Source organism: Scylla paramamosain, chromosome 1, assembly GCF_035594125.1.
Source record: "Scylla paramamosain isolate STU-SP2022 chromosome 1, ASM3559412v1, whole genome shotgun sequence".
NCBI classification, from domain to species: domain Eukaryota; kingdom Metazoa; phylum Arthropoda; class Malacostraca; order Decapoda; family Portunidae; genus Scylla; species Scylla paramamosain.
In genome coordinates, this window is record NC_087151.1 from 9,956,473 (window position 1) to 9,972,500 (window position 16,028).

The 16,028-nt window shown below is 38.0% G+C and overlaps 2 protein-coding genes across 6 annotated transcripts in view; one reads left to right on the plus strand and one right to left on the minus strand.

Annotated features, from left to right (window-relative positions):
• Window positions 1-454: 454 nt before the first annotated feature.
• On the minus strand, window positions 455-7,519 carry LOC135099989 (dolichol-phosphate mannosyltransferase subunit 1-like). Of its 3 annotated transcripts, none has more exons than XM_064002806.1 (7): window positions 7,400-7,519; window positions 6,682-6,796; window positions 5,691-5,790; window positions 5,348-5,458; window positions 4,344-4,534; window positions 3,610-3,724; window positions 455-2,527 (listed from the first exon to the last, which is right to left on the minus strand). In XM_064002806.1, the coding sequence occupies exons 2-7, from the start codon at window positions 6,777-6,779 to the stop codon at window positions 2,423-2,425; spliced, it is 720 nt and encodes a 239-aa protein (XP_063858876.1). In that variant the 5' UTR covers window positions 6,780-6,796; window positions 7,400-7,519; the 3' UTR covers window positions 455-2,422. The 3 variants fall into 3 exon arrangements, with proteins under 3 accessions (XP_063858876.1, XP_063858866.1, XP_063858882.1); XM_064002796.1 differs by having other exon boundaries at window positions 6,682-6,793; window positions 7,400-7,511; XM_064002812.1 differs by having other exon boundaries at window positions 6,682-6,793; window positions 7,404-7,500.
• A 6,984-nt stretch (window positions 7,520-14,503) lies between these two features.
• Window positions 14,504-16,028, plus strand: part of LOC135100067 (uncharacterized) — a 25,173-nt gene continuing 23,648 nt past the window's right edge. For 2 of the 3 annotated variants that reach the window (XM_064002961.1, XM_064002970.1), the window contains exon 1: window positions 14,506-14,883. The gene's annotated coding sequence lies outside the window, so the exon portion shown is untranslated. Of the gene's footprint in view, window positions 14,884-16,028 lie in introns of all 3 variants that reach the window. The other variant, XM_064002975.1, reaches the window with a different exon arrangement.

Below are 16,028 nucleotides of genomic sequence, written 5' to 3' on the forward strand. Positions count from 1 at the left end.
GGTAAGAAACAAAATCCTTCTTTTAACTGTGAAGGTAATTCCAAACAGCTAACTAGTATTAATTTTAATTTTGCTACCGGGAAGGATTATGATTTTACAATAATTCATCTTTATAGAAATTTTCGTTTAAAGATTTGCCGCCCTTTTTGGAAGCTAGGGGAGGTGATGGAGAAGAGATGCATGAGACACATTTGCACCATCAATACGTAGCACGTCAACATGTGAGACTACCTGTTCAAGCCATGATATATCTTATTAAATCTCTCATAAACGTTAACCACCACGTAATAACCTCCTGTCCTAAGTATACATCTTTGATAATAATCCATCCCAATAGTAATTTGATATTGGTTCTAGGAGAGAGAGAGAGAGAGAGAGAGAGAGAGAGAGAGAGAGAGAGAGAGAGAGAGAGATTAGATTCCACATGATTGGATCATTGTAATATAAACTAATGTTTTAGGATTAAGAATAATTTATTCTTCAATTTTCTGGCTACAAAACTGGTACAAAAAATATTATATAAAACTTAACAGATTTTATGTGGAATACAAATCCTTCCCACAACTGCTAAGGAAAGCTGTAGTAACAAATTCTTGAATGGAAACCCTCCATATCATAAGCAGTTTGGGGGAAGGCCAGATAGTTATATCTGGAAATTTCCTTTATCCAATGGTCATTATAACAACTCAAGTTGCCTCTTAAAAGTTCATCAAATGTAAGACATGTTCAATAGCCTTAAGTTACTTGCAATATCTGATATTCTCTTTTAGAGTGTGCTATATCCCTGTTTTAACATACACCCTTACTCTCCTGACCCTCTTTAGTTAGTGGTAATGAACCTTGAACCAGTGCCACACATCATCACAGAAATCCAAGAGAAAGCGTAGAGCTGCCACACGTCATACCTTCACTGATCTTTTTTTAAATTACGTTGATACTAATATATAATTATTTGTTTTGAAGCAGGAAAATTTTACTTGGTTGGGCCATAAAACAGAGCACCTAGGGATTGAGACATTGATAGGAAACTGCATCTCACTTATCAGCCCACAATGATAAACATGGTCAAAATGGAGTTTAGTGCACTTTGACTGTCCCACAACTCCAGGTGCACTTCAGATCTTTGCAAATTCTCACATCAATTTCTTTTAGTTGCTTTTAGTAGTACAATGCATAAACATCAATTATGTTGTGTTGTCCCATGCATAACAAAAACTAAATATAAGCAACGAAAAGATAATGGTGTGTTTAATGTACAACAGATAATGGTGTGCTCACTCTGCACATTATCAGACTTGTGTCATCAGTATCACAATGAAGAATATCAACCATGTGCAAGTGAAAATGCACATAACACTTCTCACTCTGGCACTGTAGACCTACATAACATCACAGGCACTACACTTAAATAAATATGTATTTCTATGCAGTTCTAATATAATTTCTTATTCCCTGACACATAATAAGACTATATAGTAGAACATCTATTTATTAGTAAACACAATGATATGTGTTTGATAGTATTATAAATTTTACATGGAACTTTACAAAAATAACACATAACATGAAGGTCAGTGTTAGAGTGAATGATAAGAACATTTCCTTCCAATGACCAAGAGGAAGTGAGCACAAATATGTTTACATGGCATTCAAGGTACAAGTACATCAACACTAGAATAGCTATTGATTCTGTACTTACACACACACACACACACACACACACACACACACACACACAGATATAAAGGCTAAGGCACTGTAATGGTCATATGTAAAGGGTTTGTTTTGTCATAGTGAAGGTGAATATTATATTAAATTGATACCCATGATTTACATTAAGTAGATGATGCAAGCAAGTCTCACCATACAGAATAAATCACCGACTCCCATTATTCACAACACAAAGCAATCCAACAACCAATAAATATAAAATTCACATGAATACAAGAGAAAAGACAATTACAACCCTCCTTCCTCGTACTGTAAGTGAATAAATAGCACATACGTAATACCTTACTCACTCCCTTCAAGCAATTACCATGTCACACTGCCTGCTCAGCTGAAGGTATACAAAGTCAGAAGTTAATCAATATATACATATCAACACTTAAATGTTCCTTTGTTCAGGTGGATGCTGAGCCTGCAATTTCCACTTGCACAAAAAAAAAAAAAAAAAAAAAAAAAATAATAATAATAATAATAATAATAATAATAAAAAAAAATACAAAGCTAAGAAGCAAATGGTAACAATAACAATACATTCTCCTTTCAATAAGTCATCAGATTTAACTGCTCTAGCACTGGCCCACAAGCTGTATAAGATAAAGTGGATGAGACTCAATAGCTTGACCAATAAATAATGACAAACATGCTAATGCTTATTCAGGTGGGTAGGAAGACTGCAGTAGTTGTCTTGCCTTCCCTAAGTTGTGGCAAAGAGGTAGAGGAGGCCCTTCAAAAAGCCTACAATCTCAGCACCACCAAGCTTGCTCTCTCCATATACCCGATCCACAAAGCTGATGGGGACCTGCAACAAGGGCCACCAAGGACTTCAATAAGAGCATCTGTATATGGTATGTGGTATCATGTCTTGATGGTTGGATATTACACTTGTTAACATGATCATTAAGAGGATTTATGTTGTTGCAATTCTTGTTTTTCATTAAACAAGAAGCTTTTATTTCTCAAAAAAAAATTCATTTTCAGTTAATTTACTAAGGACTTTCCTCAGTTATCTACTATCTACAGTACACACACACACACACACACACACACTATATATATATATATATATATATATATATATATATATATATATATATATATATATATATATATATATATATATATATATATATATATATATATATATATATATATATATATATATATATATATATATATATATATATATATATATATATATATATATATATATATATATATATATATATATATATATATAAGTATACATATATATATATTATATATATATATATATATATATATATATATATATATATATATATATATATATATATATATATATATATATATATATATATATATATATATATATATATATATATATATGATTGTGTTGTTAAACAAAATTAAAAATATATGATAGAGCACAGAAAAATATTGTAATCTAACCACTATCAACATGCAAAATTGATAATTTCCTATCTTGTGCATTACTTACCCCAATATTACCATTTCTAATCTATGAAAGATGGGTTGCCAGCTTTTTATTTCTAAGTAAAACTCTAAGGAAAATGTCAGGCTACATACACACCAAGCTGACATTTCCAAAGGCAAGGAAGCTGACACCCACACATGCACATAAACATTGTCTATGACTGAATTAAGATACATATTGGTCTGTAGGCCTCTAGGAGGGAAGGACTAATCCTCACTGACCATACTATGTTAGTTGTGCAGCCTTCCTGTGTCTTTTAACATCAGGGTTCCTCAACAGAACTGGTTTATCAATGCTTTAGTAGTACAATTGTGTAGATCCATCTTCTATTCAACAACTGACCTGGTTGGTTGATTGCAAAATCCAACAATACTTAATAACACATATCTGATTATACAGCAACTAACCTCGCCAATGGTGTAGCTAAACTGGCGAGCTCGGATGATCATTTCCATCTGGAAGACGTAGCCCTTGCTGACACATGACTCCACCAGCTTTTGCAACACCTCTTTGCGGTACAACCTAGAAAAGAAAGGAAATAATAAATGTACATATTTTATAATGAAAAGGGATTGGATAAGGGTTTTAACCAAATTTTAAAAAGAGTATCTAACTGTCCACATAAAAGCATGAAATGCATGATGATTCTGGTTCCAAAGTAAAAACAATTGATAAAAGGCAACTACTTACTGTCTCTGCAAGGAGTCAGGCAACTGATGTTAGTTTTGGTCTGATATGTAATAAAGTCCTTGAGATAACACTGTTTATTTTACCTTTCATAAACATCTACAAGAAGTGAAGGTAGAATGCTCCTTGGAATGCATAATGAGAGGAACAGTGAACATGGAGGTAAAAGAAGCACTTCTGGCCAGCAAAGCAGTCCAAACAATATGCAAATGGGACATAAAATCTAACTGGCTAACCTATTTATGTGTGAATTTTAATTGTTGTCTTTGCCTAAACAGTTACAAAAATTTCTTCAGTGTTAATATACTCTATAAGGAAATGGATAATTTTCATAAAGATTACATTATTAGCGGATTTTCTTTACACACACATATGAAGACCTGTCCTACAGAATCTTTCCACAGCCATGATCTTGCAATTCACTGTATGCCCTTTACTGCTTAGTCTGAATTACCTGAAGGATCCAGTGAGGTCTGAGGCACCAGGTCTGAGCAGAATCTGTGTGACATAGTTGGCTCCTCGGCTAATTATTTTGCGCTTTAGATCCCAGCCATACACACCACCATCACCTCGGTAGCGTGTCCCACTCACCACATCATAGTCACCTTCCTTCTGCTTCTTGATGAAATCTGGGATGAATTTGGGCTGAAAATAAGATTCTTTAGTAGTATGTAAAGGTATGTATTATGTATGGAGGTGCTTCATACATAATTTGTCTCTTTCTCCAAGGATAATTAAGCACCTAAGAAGTAGATAAATAAAAACTGTCATGTAATGGATATGGGAAAGAGTGAAAAGACCTAAATGAACATATGATAGAAAACAAAGAAATGGTAAAAATGCAAGAAAGAAAGATCTGGAAACACACACACACACACACACACACACACACACACACACACACACACACACACACACACACACACACATAACATAACACCAAGGTGGTTGAAGTATTCTGAACAATGCCTGGGTCATGACCCTTGTGTGGGTGGAGAGGATATGAAAATTTAAAGTTATGACTGTCACAAATGTTTTGAACAGCTGGTCTCTGATATCCTGTCCTGAGTGCAGCCAAAAGTATACTTATATCCCTTTCTCCTCCTCTGCAAGTCTTCTGCTCCTTTTATCAGCACATACTATATGTTTACCATGTTAGGCTGGGGATTATGTTGTGTTTTAGATAGGTTATTATTAAATACTCTTAGTGAAATATACAAGTTAAACTAGTGATTGTGATAAGTGTACATTAAGTCCAAGTCTTTTTACTCATTTTGTATCATCCCTGTTCTTTCCATATTAGGTCTAGTGTTACTAATCCTGAATTTATTTTTTGTATTATATGGAATCTGATGTCTCTTTTTGTTATGATTCAAGATTCCCTGAATCAAAATATCATGCTCAACTGTAACAAGCTGAATCGTCATATGATAACAAAGTTTTGTTGACAATACTTACATGGTGCGACAAGTCTGCATCCATGATGAAAACAAAGTTGCCTGTTGCATGCTTGATACCATGGATATAAGCCGTGCCAAGGCCAAGCTTCTTTGCTCTTGGCCGCAGAACCTAAAGAGAATAAGCTAAGTAACAGAAGTGAAGCCAGGCACAGTATTTCTTTAAATTTTGATAATGTACATAAACTCATGAACAGAAACAGTTCCAGAGTATCAAGGTAAGTGGAAAAGGTCTTTTAAAAAGAGAAAACTTCAAGACAATTTTTTGAATTAACAATTTTTGTATTAACAGAGACTCTCACTACCAATAATATAGCCATGAGTAATAATGGTCTGATTCTTACTATTTTCTCCTCTCCATAGATGTCCTGCAGTTTCTTAGCCACTTCCAGGGTCCCATCAGGTGAACCATCGTCTATGACAATAATTTCATATGTATACCCACTGCAAAATAATGCCAAGAATTAGATATTTTCATACTGCACCTTTACTTTCAGGACTATTTCAAAGTATTTTTTTTGTCTTTTTTTTTTTTTTTTATTGCTTTTCTGGTTCTTTGAGGATAGTTGGTATTGACTGCCATACAACTTTAATGTCACCAGTCACATATAAAGTTCATGCTAGAAATTACCTAAGTAAAATTTAAACAACAAAGACCAGCACAAATACTTCAAAATGAATAACCATGTGTACAGATTTACTTATATAAGATAATGAACAATAATTTCACAAGCTGGAAAGGATTACACTATATAACTGTTAAAAGAAACTACATAGTTGCAGTAATAACATCAAGACTACCCAATATATGAAAACAACTAACAAATACAACAATTTAAAGAATCTACAGATTGACAATAAAGTTACAAATCAATTCAAATTATTCAAGAAGAATTTGACAAAAAAAAAAAAGTTCATATCTAATAGTAAAATAATGAAAAATTCATTACACCAACTAATGTCTTAAACCAAGAGTGTTTCTCTAAAAGCTTAAGCCAAATGGTTTAGCTCCAATTATTGTGCCATTGGCTATAAGTCCCTGAAGGTGTATGAAGTTGTAAAATAAGGATATGTTAATGCAGTGGAATAAATTTTGTCTTATGTAAGTATCCAAGAAAAGCTAGAAAACATGTATCTGAAATAACTAGTATACATTTGTGGCTGACACAGAAGATCCTTAATGACTGAAGGTGAAACATAACCTTCATGATTAACTAAAGAATAAGAGTCTCAGGTCTGCAGTTTGGCCAAGGGACAATCAGCATATATTCAATTCATCCTAGTTATTTTCTGAAGTATAAACACCCTTACACAAGAACACATCACTAGTCATACCTCTCATCAAAGTACTTGCAGAGCAACCAGACGATGATGGGCAGGTTGTCCTTCTCATTGTAGGTGGGCAGCAGCACTGTGTACTTGTTGCCGGCCATCCTCACCGTCAAGTCTGCTGGTCACCATGATGGGTAGAAAGTGATTACATATGTTATGTGTGTCATTTACTGCTGATAGATGTGAAAAATACTCATAATGTATAGGTTTATAAAATTAAATTGAAGGGGTTTATGTATGATAGTTGTAAAAATTTTGAAGAAAAGAGTATAACTGAACATTATATACTGTAAACTCATCACTTAATTATCATGTATATCACTTATTGGAAAAATATTAAGTTTTAGATATTGAATATTATGAAGTTTTAAGAAATAACTTCATGTAGACACCGCTGAGCACCGTGTACTGGCGGTATATTGCCGGAAATAATGAAATAAAGTAAAAAAAAAAAAAAAAAAAAAAAAAGCTAAAGTAAATAATGACCCTAATTTGTTAAATATGATCACATATACCACATATCTTTACTGGCTGCATATGATTCCCTATCTATTCAAACGAGAACAGATACATCATAAAGAGTAAAGACAAACACGATGATCCTCCCACAGATTCCAAACAATATGTGTGTTCAGGGCAAGCTATCTTGGCCTATGAGAGAAATAGTAGCTTCAAGATATACATGGATTGCACAAGAATAATGCACATGTGGTGACTTTACTTGCAGTGCGTGTATCTAACAGCTGTGAAAACCGTGCCGTCTGTCTGACTGCTTGGGCCGCGGAGACGAGACGTAAGCTTGCCGTGTTGTCAAGTGACGTCACGAACACAGAGACTACGGGCCTAATTTTTCTTCTTATTTTTTTTTTCCTGTTGTTGTTGCTATTGTTATTGTGGTTGTTGTTGTTGGTGGTGGTGTTATTCTTCTTATTATCATTATTGTGATTTTATTCTTGTTCTTTTTCTTGTGACCTAACCTGTTTTGCATGATTGATTCTACGTAAAAAAAAAAAGAGGTAAATTCTTAGTTAAATTTTTTTTTTTTTTTTTTATGTAGGAAGGATACTGGCCAAGGGCAACAAAAATCTAATAAAAAAAATGCCCACTGAAATGCCAGTCCCTAAAAGGGTCAAAGCAGTGGTCAAAAATTGGTGGATAAGTGTCTTGAAACCTCCCTCTTGAAGGAATTCAAGTCATAGGAAGGTGGAAATACAGAAGCAGGCAAGGAGTTCCAGAGTTTACCAGAGAAAGGGATGAATGATTGAGAATACTGGTTAACTCTTGCGTTAGAGAGGTGGACAGAATAGGAGTGAGAGAAAGAAGAAAGTCTTGTGCAGCGAGGCCGCGGAAGGAGGGGAGGCATGCAGTTAGCAAGATCAGAAGAGCAGTTAGCATGAAAATAGCGGTAGAAGACAGCAAGAGATGCAACATTGCGGCGGTGAGAGAGAGGCTGAAGACAGTCAGTTAGAGGAGAGGAGTTGATGAGACGAAAAGCTTTTGATTCCACCCTGTCTAGAACAGCAGTATGAGTGGAACCCCCCCAGACATGTGAAGCATACTCCATACATGGACGGATAAGGCCCTTGTACAGAGTTAGCAGCTGGGGGGGTGAGAAAAACTGGCGGAGACGTCTCAGAACACCTAACTTCATAGAAGCCGTTTTAGCTAGAGATGAGATGTGAAGTTTCCAGTTCAGATTATAAGTAAAGGACAGACCGAGGATGTTCAGTGTAGAAGAGGGGGACAGTTGAGTGTCATTGAAGAAGAGGGGATAGTTGTCTGGAAGATTGTGTCGAGTTGATAGATGGAGGAATTGAGTTTTTGAGGCATTGAACAATACCAAGTTTGCTCTGCCCCAATCAGAAATTTTAGAAAGATCAGAAGTCAGGCGTTCTGTGGCTTCCCTGCGTGATATGTTTACCTCCTGAAGGGTTGGACGTCTATGAAAAGACGTGGAAAAGTGCAGGGTGGTATCATCAGCATAGGAGTGGATAGGACAAGAAGTTTGGTTTAGAAGATCATTAATGAATAATAAGAAGAGAGTGGGTGACAGGACAGAACCCTGAGGAACACCACTGTTAATAGATTTAGGAGAAGAACAGTGACCGTCTACCACAGCAGCAATAGAACGGTCAGAAAGGAAACTTGAGATGAAGTTACAGAGAGAAGGATAGAAACCGTAGGAGGGTAGTTTGGAAATCAAAGCTTTGTGCCAGACTCTATCAAAGGCTTTTGATATGTCCAAGGCAACAGCAAAAGTTTCACCAAAGTCTCTAAAAGAGGATGACCAAGACTCAGTAAGGAAAGCCAGAAGATCACCAGTAGAGCGTCCTTGACGGAACCCATACTGGCGATCAGATAGAAGGTTGTGAAGTGATAGATGTTTAAGAATCTTCCTGTTGAGGATAGATTCAAAAACTTTAGATAAGCAGGAAATTAAAGCAATAGGACGGTAGTTTGAGGGATTAGAGCGGTCACCCTTTTTAGGAACAGGTTGAATGTAGGCAAACTTCCAGCAAGAAGGAAAGGTAGATGTTGACAGACAGAGCTGAAAGAGTTTGACTAGGCAAGGTGCAAGCACGGAGGCACAGTTTCGGAGAACAATAGGAGGGACCCCATCAGGTCCATAAGCCTTCTGAGGGTTTGGGCCAGCGAGGGCATGGAAAACATCATTACGAAGAATTTTAATACGAGGCATGAAGTAGTCAGAGGGTGGAGGAGAGGGAGGAACAAGCCCAGAATCGTCCAAGGTAGAGTTTTTAGCAAAGGTTTGAGCAAAGAGTTCAGCTTTAGAAATAGATGTGATAGCAGTGGTGCCATCTGGTTGAAGTAGAGGAGGGAAAGAAGAAGAAGCAAAGTTATTGGAGATATTTTTGGCTAGATGCCAGAAATCACGAGGGGAGTTAGATCTTGAAAGGTTTTGACATTTTCTGTTAATGAAGGAGTTTTTGGCTAGTTGGAGAACAGACTTGGCATGGTTCCGGGCAGAAATATAAAGTGCATGAGATTCTGGTGAAGGAAGGCTTAAGTACCTTTTGTGGGCCACCTCTCTATCATGTATAGCACGAGAACAAGCTGTGTTAAACCAAGGTTTAGAAGGTTTAGGACGAGAAAAAGAGTGAGGAATGTACGCCTCCATGCCAGACACTATCACCTCTGTTATGCGCTCAGCACACAAAGACGGGTCTCTGACACGGAAGCAGTAGTCATTCCAAGGAAAATCAGCAAAATACCGCCTCAGGTCCCCCCAACTAGCAGAGGCAAAACGCCAGAGGCACCTTCGCTTAGGGGGATCCTGAGGAGGGATTGGAGTGATAGGACAAGATAAAGATATGAGATTGTGATCGGAGGAGCCCAACGGAGAAGAAAGGGTGACAGCATAAGCAGAAGGATTAGAGGTCAGGAAAAGGTCAAGAATGTTGGGTGTATCTCCAAGACGGTCAGGAATACGAGTAGGGTGTTGCACCAATTGCTCTAGGTCATGGAGGATAGCAAAGTTGTAGGCTAGTTCACCAGGATGGTCAGTGAAGGGAGAGGAAAGCCAAAGCTGGTGGTGAACATTGAAGTCTCCAAGAATGGAGATCTCTGCAAAAGGGAAGAGGGTCAGAATGTGCTCCACTTTGGAAGTTAAGTAGTCAAAGAATTTCTTATAGTCAGAGGAGTTAGGAGAGAGGTATACAGCACAGATAAATTTAGTATGAGAATGACTCTGTAGTCGTAGCCAGATGGTGGAAAACTCGGAAGATTCAAGAGCGTGGGCACGAGAGCAGGTTAAGTCATTGCGCACATAAACGCAGCATCCAGCTTTGGATCGAAAATGAGGATAGAGAAAGTAGGAGGGAACAGAAAAGGGGCTACTGTCAGTTGCCTCAGACACCTGAGTTTCAGTGAGGAAAAGAAGATGAGGTTTAGAAGAGGAGAGGTGGTGTTCTACAGATTGAAAATTAGATCTTAGACCGCGAATGTTGCAGAAGTTAATGAAGAAAAAGTTGAGGGGGGTGTCAAGACACTTAGGGTCGTCGACGGAAAGGCAGTCCGACCTGGGGACATTTATGGTCCCCTCCCCAGATGGGGACTCCGAGGCTGGTGTAGGAGTCGCCATGATTTTAAAATTTTTTGAGTGAAGGGTGTGTGTGTTATTAGGGGCTTGTAGTTTTGTGTGGAGGAAGAGAGTTGTCTTTAGAGGGCAGGCTGTGACTACCCCCTTGTGTTGTGAGACACAAAGGGAAACGTTCAGTGAGGTCACAGCTGGGTTTAATGATAAGTTCACAGCACCCCCTGAACAGTGCTTTAGACCTCACTGGGAGTAATTGCACCTCTCTCTCTCTCTCTCTCTCTCTCTCTCTCTCTCTCTCTCTCTCTCACTCTTATAAAACTAGGTTATATTTCACATGATTTCTCTTGATTCTTGATTTACTGTCATATGCTACATAATTTATGTTGTAGGTAATGAGTCAAGAATGAAGACGCTACCGCAGGAAACTAAAGATAGATCTAATAATACTCAAAATATGATTAAAAGAATATGAATAAGTTGACAACCAAAAGGGGAGAGGGTATAATGTGCATTTGTTGGTACTCCATCACCAATTCCTTCTATTTCATATTCTTTTAACCACATTTTGGATACTTTTAACCTTTATTCATGAGCTGGCAAAATATAAATCGAGTGATAGACAGTCATCCCGTGTTGCTTTCAGATCTCAGAAATGCTTTATTACAGTCTATATTATTTTATTTACTTATTAGGTTTTCGAAATCTCGAAGATTTTCAAAGGATGTTCCAAATATTATCCGAAATTCATCGTTTGCAGGGACGTCTCTATCCAGACTATATGCTAGTATGTGAGGAAGGGGGCATGTACTCCAGCTATCTATTATTAATAACATGCATTGCCAGTAATACTACTTCTATCAATAGTACTATTACTGGTAGCTGAGTTTATTCCAGTAATACATATAACTCTATAAACTTGCATTACTCCCTCTTCTCTGACTACTACTACTACTACTACTACTACTACTACTACTACTACTACCAGAGAGAAACTGATTGGATTGAATTTAGAAACTGCAAAGGAGAGAGAGAGAGAGAGAGAGAGAGAGAGAGAGAGAGAGAGAGAGAGAGAGAGAATGATATATATATATATATATATATATATAACAATGCCGTGTCCTATGGCGCAGCATCCCGGGAGCCTGGAAATCTGGAAAATCTGGAGAATCTTGATCTTGATACAACAGGTGACGGAATTGCTCCTGTCAGGTCTTTAAAAGAAATCCTGCAGGAAAAAAAATAAATGAATAAATAAATAAATAAATAAATAAATAAATAAATAAACAGTACCTACCATACCATCATTTGCTACAGACACCAGATTCTCTCCAGGAACTCCTTTACTGCTTCAATCATCCTTTCACTCGTCTCTTTACACAATCTAACATCTAGCTCACCACATTCTCTCCAGGAACTCCTTCACTGCTTCAGTCATTTTTTTCATTCGTCTGTCTACGTAGCCTTACATCTAGCACACCACATGCTCTTCACGAACTTCTTCACTACCTCAATCATTCGTCTCTCTACACCGTCGTGCATATAACACCGCATGCTCTCCAGGAACTCATTCACTGCTTCAATCATTCTTCCATTCGTCTGTCCCAGCAGCAGCATCATCCATTTGAGACACCTCTCTAATTTGGGATTATTCTTTTGGCTCTACTCTTTAGGGACTGGCACCTTCAGTTGGCCTTTTTCTGTTTTTTTTTTTTTTAGCATTTAGCCAGAGTCTGATTTACATAAAAAAAAAAATCCCTTCTTGTCTTCTCCACTCCTTCATTCCCATTATACTCTAACTCAGAATCCCTCGCATTGTTTCTATCATTCACCTTTCTCATGCTTCTCATAGTCCAGCATCACAATGTCCTACTGTCTTCTTGTAACCTATTCCTTAAATTGTATACATCTCCTTCTCCAGCTTTTCTCCTTTCTTGTAATCTTGTCCCCCTCCTTGTATTTCTGTCTATAGTCATATACACTGCAAGACATATGCACGTGATGAAATGTACATTACATACAAAACCAAAAACAACTGATGGCTGTGCGATTTTTGGGACTTTTCTTCACAGGGATATTACATATTTTCCAGTTTCCTCTCCCTTTCTCTCTCTCTCCTTTACGACTCTTATTATGAGGTAAATGAATAAATGCATTTCTAAACTTTATTATAGCTTACAAACAGGCAAATATAACAGTTGGGATAAGTAATAATGATAAATAGATAAATGAATAAATAGATAAACAACTGAATGAATGAATAAATAAATAAAGTAGTAGCAGTAATAACAATAATGATAATAATAATAATAATAATAATAATAATAATAATAATAATAATAATAATAATAATAATAATAATAATAACCTTTACACATCTTGCAGATAGTTTTATTATGATGATTTTTTTTCTCTACATCAAACACACACACACACACACACACAATAAGAGAGAGAGAGAGAGAGAGAGAGAGAGAGAGAGAGAGAGAGAGAGAGAGAGAGAGAGAGAGAGAGAGAGAGAGAGAGAGAGAGAGAGAAGGCGAAGCACAGTAACGGGTAGGTTAGAGGAGGGAAGGGAAGGAGGGGAGAAAGGTGAGGCAAGGATTTGACCTTCCTTATGTTGGTGTGAGTGAGGAGGGGCGGCGGGGATTCCTAGATTCCTTCTCTCACACGAGCTAGCGATGGGCAGTACAGAAAGAGTGAGAGAGAGAGAGAGAGAGAGAGAGAGAGAGAGAGAGAGAGAGAGAGAGAGAGAGAGAGAGAGAGAGAGAGAGAGAGAGAGAGAGAGAGTCAGTGCAGGCAAAAATTAAATAACAATAATTTACAAAAGGACGAAGTGGTAATTTTTTCGCTCATTAATGAATGCACGCACTGCAAACACAAAACAACATTTTTTTTTTTCACATTGTTATGCAAAATCGATGCTTAATGAGTCACTGAGCATTATGATGATGTACGTTATTAACAGAAGTGTGAGTGGGGCAGGAAAGGTTAGAAGGTTAATGCAAATCATCCGTGTAGGTGTGAACGTGGGAACGGGAACACTGCTACCACCACCACCACCAGCACCAGCACTGTACCCATCATCACCACGCTCATCTCTAGCATTTACGATGACCAGCATTCACCACCATCACCACTTATTATCATCATCATCATCAGCATTTTCACCCTCTCCCTTCTCTTCTTGTACCTATGTCACCACTGCCATCATCACTACTCCCAGCCATTTCTACTATATCTGTCAACCATCACTTATCACCATCATCATCAAAACGACCCTCTTCCTTCTCTACCTCTACTTATACCAACACTACCATCATCACCACTACCACCCACCACTACTGCATCACTCTTGCAACCATCATCCACCACCATCACCACCACCCACAATCATCGTCACTATCACTATCATCATCATCGTGGATTACGCCCTTTGGCATTCTTAACCCCGCCTTCCGTAGCTACCACCTCGCGCCATCTGCTTCTACACACTACAACTCGCTTCTTCTAACACTCCACCTCTCTCACACATATCTATTCCTAAGTCAACGTCACACCAACCTCCCCTGTTTTCTGTTTAGGCTTGTAAATTAACGCTAGATTCGGTAATAATACACGTCTCTTCCATGTTGCAGCGGAAGGGAAACTTTAAGGAACCAGTAAGAACACAGCTCTTCTTACTCCGCGCTTTTCATTGGCCAAGAAGGAAAGACCGTGGGAGTGGCGGCGGGGTCCTTCGGAAGACCCAAACATAGTAACTTCAATGCCACAGTCACCTTGCTGGCTTGCTCAGTGCTCAGTGTCTGTGGGGGAGTGCGGCGGTGAGGGAGTGCATGACGGTAGCTGGGTGTCTTGTACCAGCCGATATATTCAGACAAATGACTAAAGGCGTCCCTCGCATCATGCACAGCTGACGGGATCGAGCGTTGCAAGGAATAGACCCAAGGGAAGTCGCGTTTGGGCAGAGGAGAGTGAAAGTGAGTGCGTGTGGTGTTAGTATTCTGGAGACGCGGCGTGCGGACAGGAGAGGAGGCGTGTGCGGGGAAAGGAGCTCCTCGCTGGGGCTCGAGGGACACGTCCTCGGGTGGCGCCGCGACACCTGCTCAGCCGTAGACACACCTGCTGCTCTTCACCTGCAGTAGTGCGAGGTGAGGAATTATTATGATCATTGTTGTTGTTGGCATTATTATTATTATTATTATTATTATTATTATTATTATTATTATTATTATTATTATTAATGCTGTCGTTATTGTCCTTGTCTCTTTAATTATTTTCACTATTGTCACTACTGGTAATTATTGTAAACATTAATCAGAACTATATTACATCAGCGTCATTATTATTATCATTATAATTATTACTATTATTATTATTATTATTATTATTATTATTATTATTATTATTATTAACAGTATAGCAGTAGTAATAACAGTAGTAACACTAGCGATGACTGTAATAATAGCATAGGGGAGATGATAATTATTATGTAGGCGCCAAGACGAGAAGAGCTACAGTGCATGAACAACATCAGCTATTGTTGTTATTCTTTTGTTTTCCTAGACTTGCATTCGGTCGACTGTACCTTTACACACTAAATATCTAAAGAAATTATAAACACACTACCACACGCACACAGCCAGCATCACCTTAACTAGACGCGAAGGATGAGGCAGGACAGACACTTGAGGCAGGCAACATAGTTAATGTCTTGGGTTCGCTTTCTCAAACTTTTCAGCGTCTTATATTCGTCCAGTTTTAACAGATTAACTATGTTCTTTTTGGTTTTCAAGAGTGTTTTCATGATTGTAGGTATAGTTTTAGCATAAGCTCTGCATCATCGCAGGAAAAGCTATCCATGAGAACCCGAAAAAAAATAATCTCCGTGGCTTTTGAAATCAGTTCTTATAAAAACACAAAGCCTTTCAAAATACAGACCTTATCCTAACCTTGTGGTAAAGTAAATGTTGATACGACCTTCCTTTCTTCCCAACACGGTGTGAAAGGATGAGTAGCATTGTGAGAGGCTGGATTTATCCCGACAACTCTGACCTCACAGCCATATTACTGTAGTGCCTCTAGGAAGCTGACGGGGAGATACAGGGAAAATTCTCACTTGTGGGTGCGTGTGACCTTCGAGACAGTCAGATGGAGGCGGGGGGCGTGGCGTCTCCACAGGTGTCGCGGTCTTAACACTCGTTTCATCCTGCCTTGCCTCAGGTTCGATTTTTTTTTTTTTTTTAACATGAGAAGAAGACCGGCAGGGAACCATGTATGGAGTGAAGCCGTATGA

Bases quoted from the DNA above. Each gene is read 5' to 3' on its own strand.
- LOC135099989 (XM_064002806.1), bottom strand. From the start codon at position 6,779: ATGGCCGGCAACAAGTACACAGTGCTGCTGCCCACCTACAATGAGAAG. The intron at 5,791-6,681 runs GTATGACTAGTG...ATTATTTTGCAG, and splicing joins TGCAAGTACTTTGATGAGAG to TGGGTATACATATGAAATTA. The intron at 4,535-5,347 runs GTAAGTATTGTC...TCTTATTTTCAG, and splicing joins ATGCAGACTTGTCGCACCAT to CCCAAATTCATCCCAGATTT.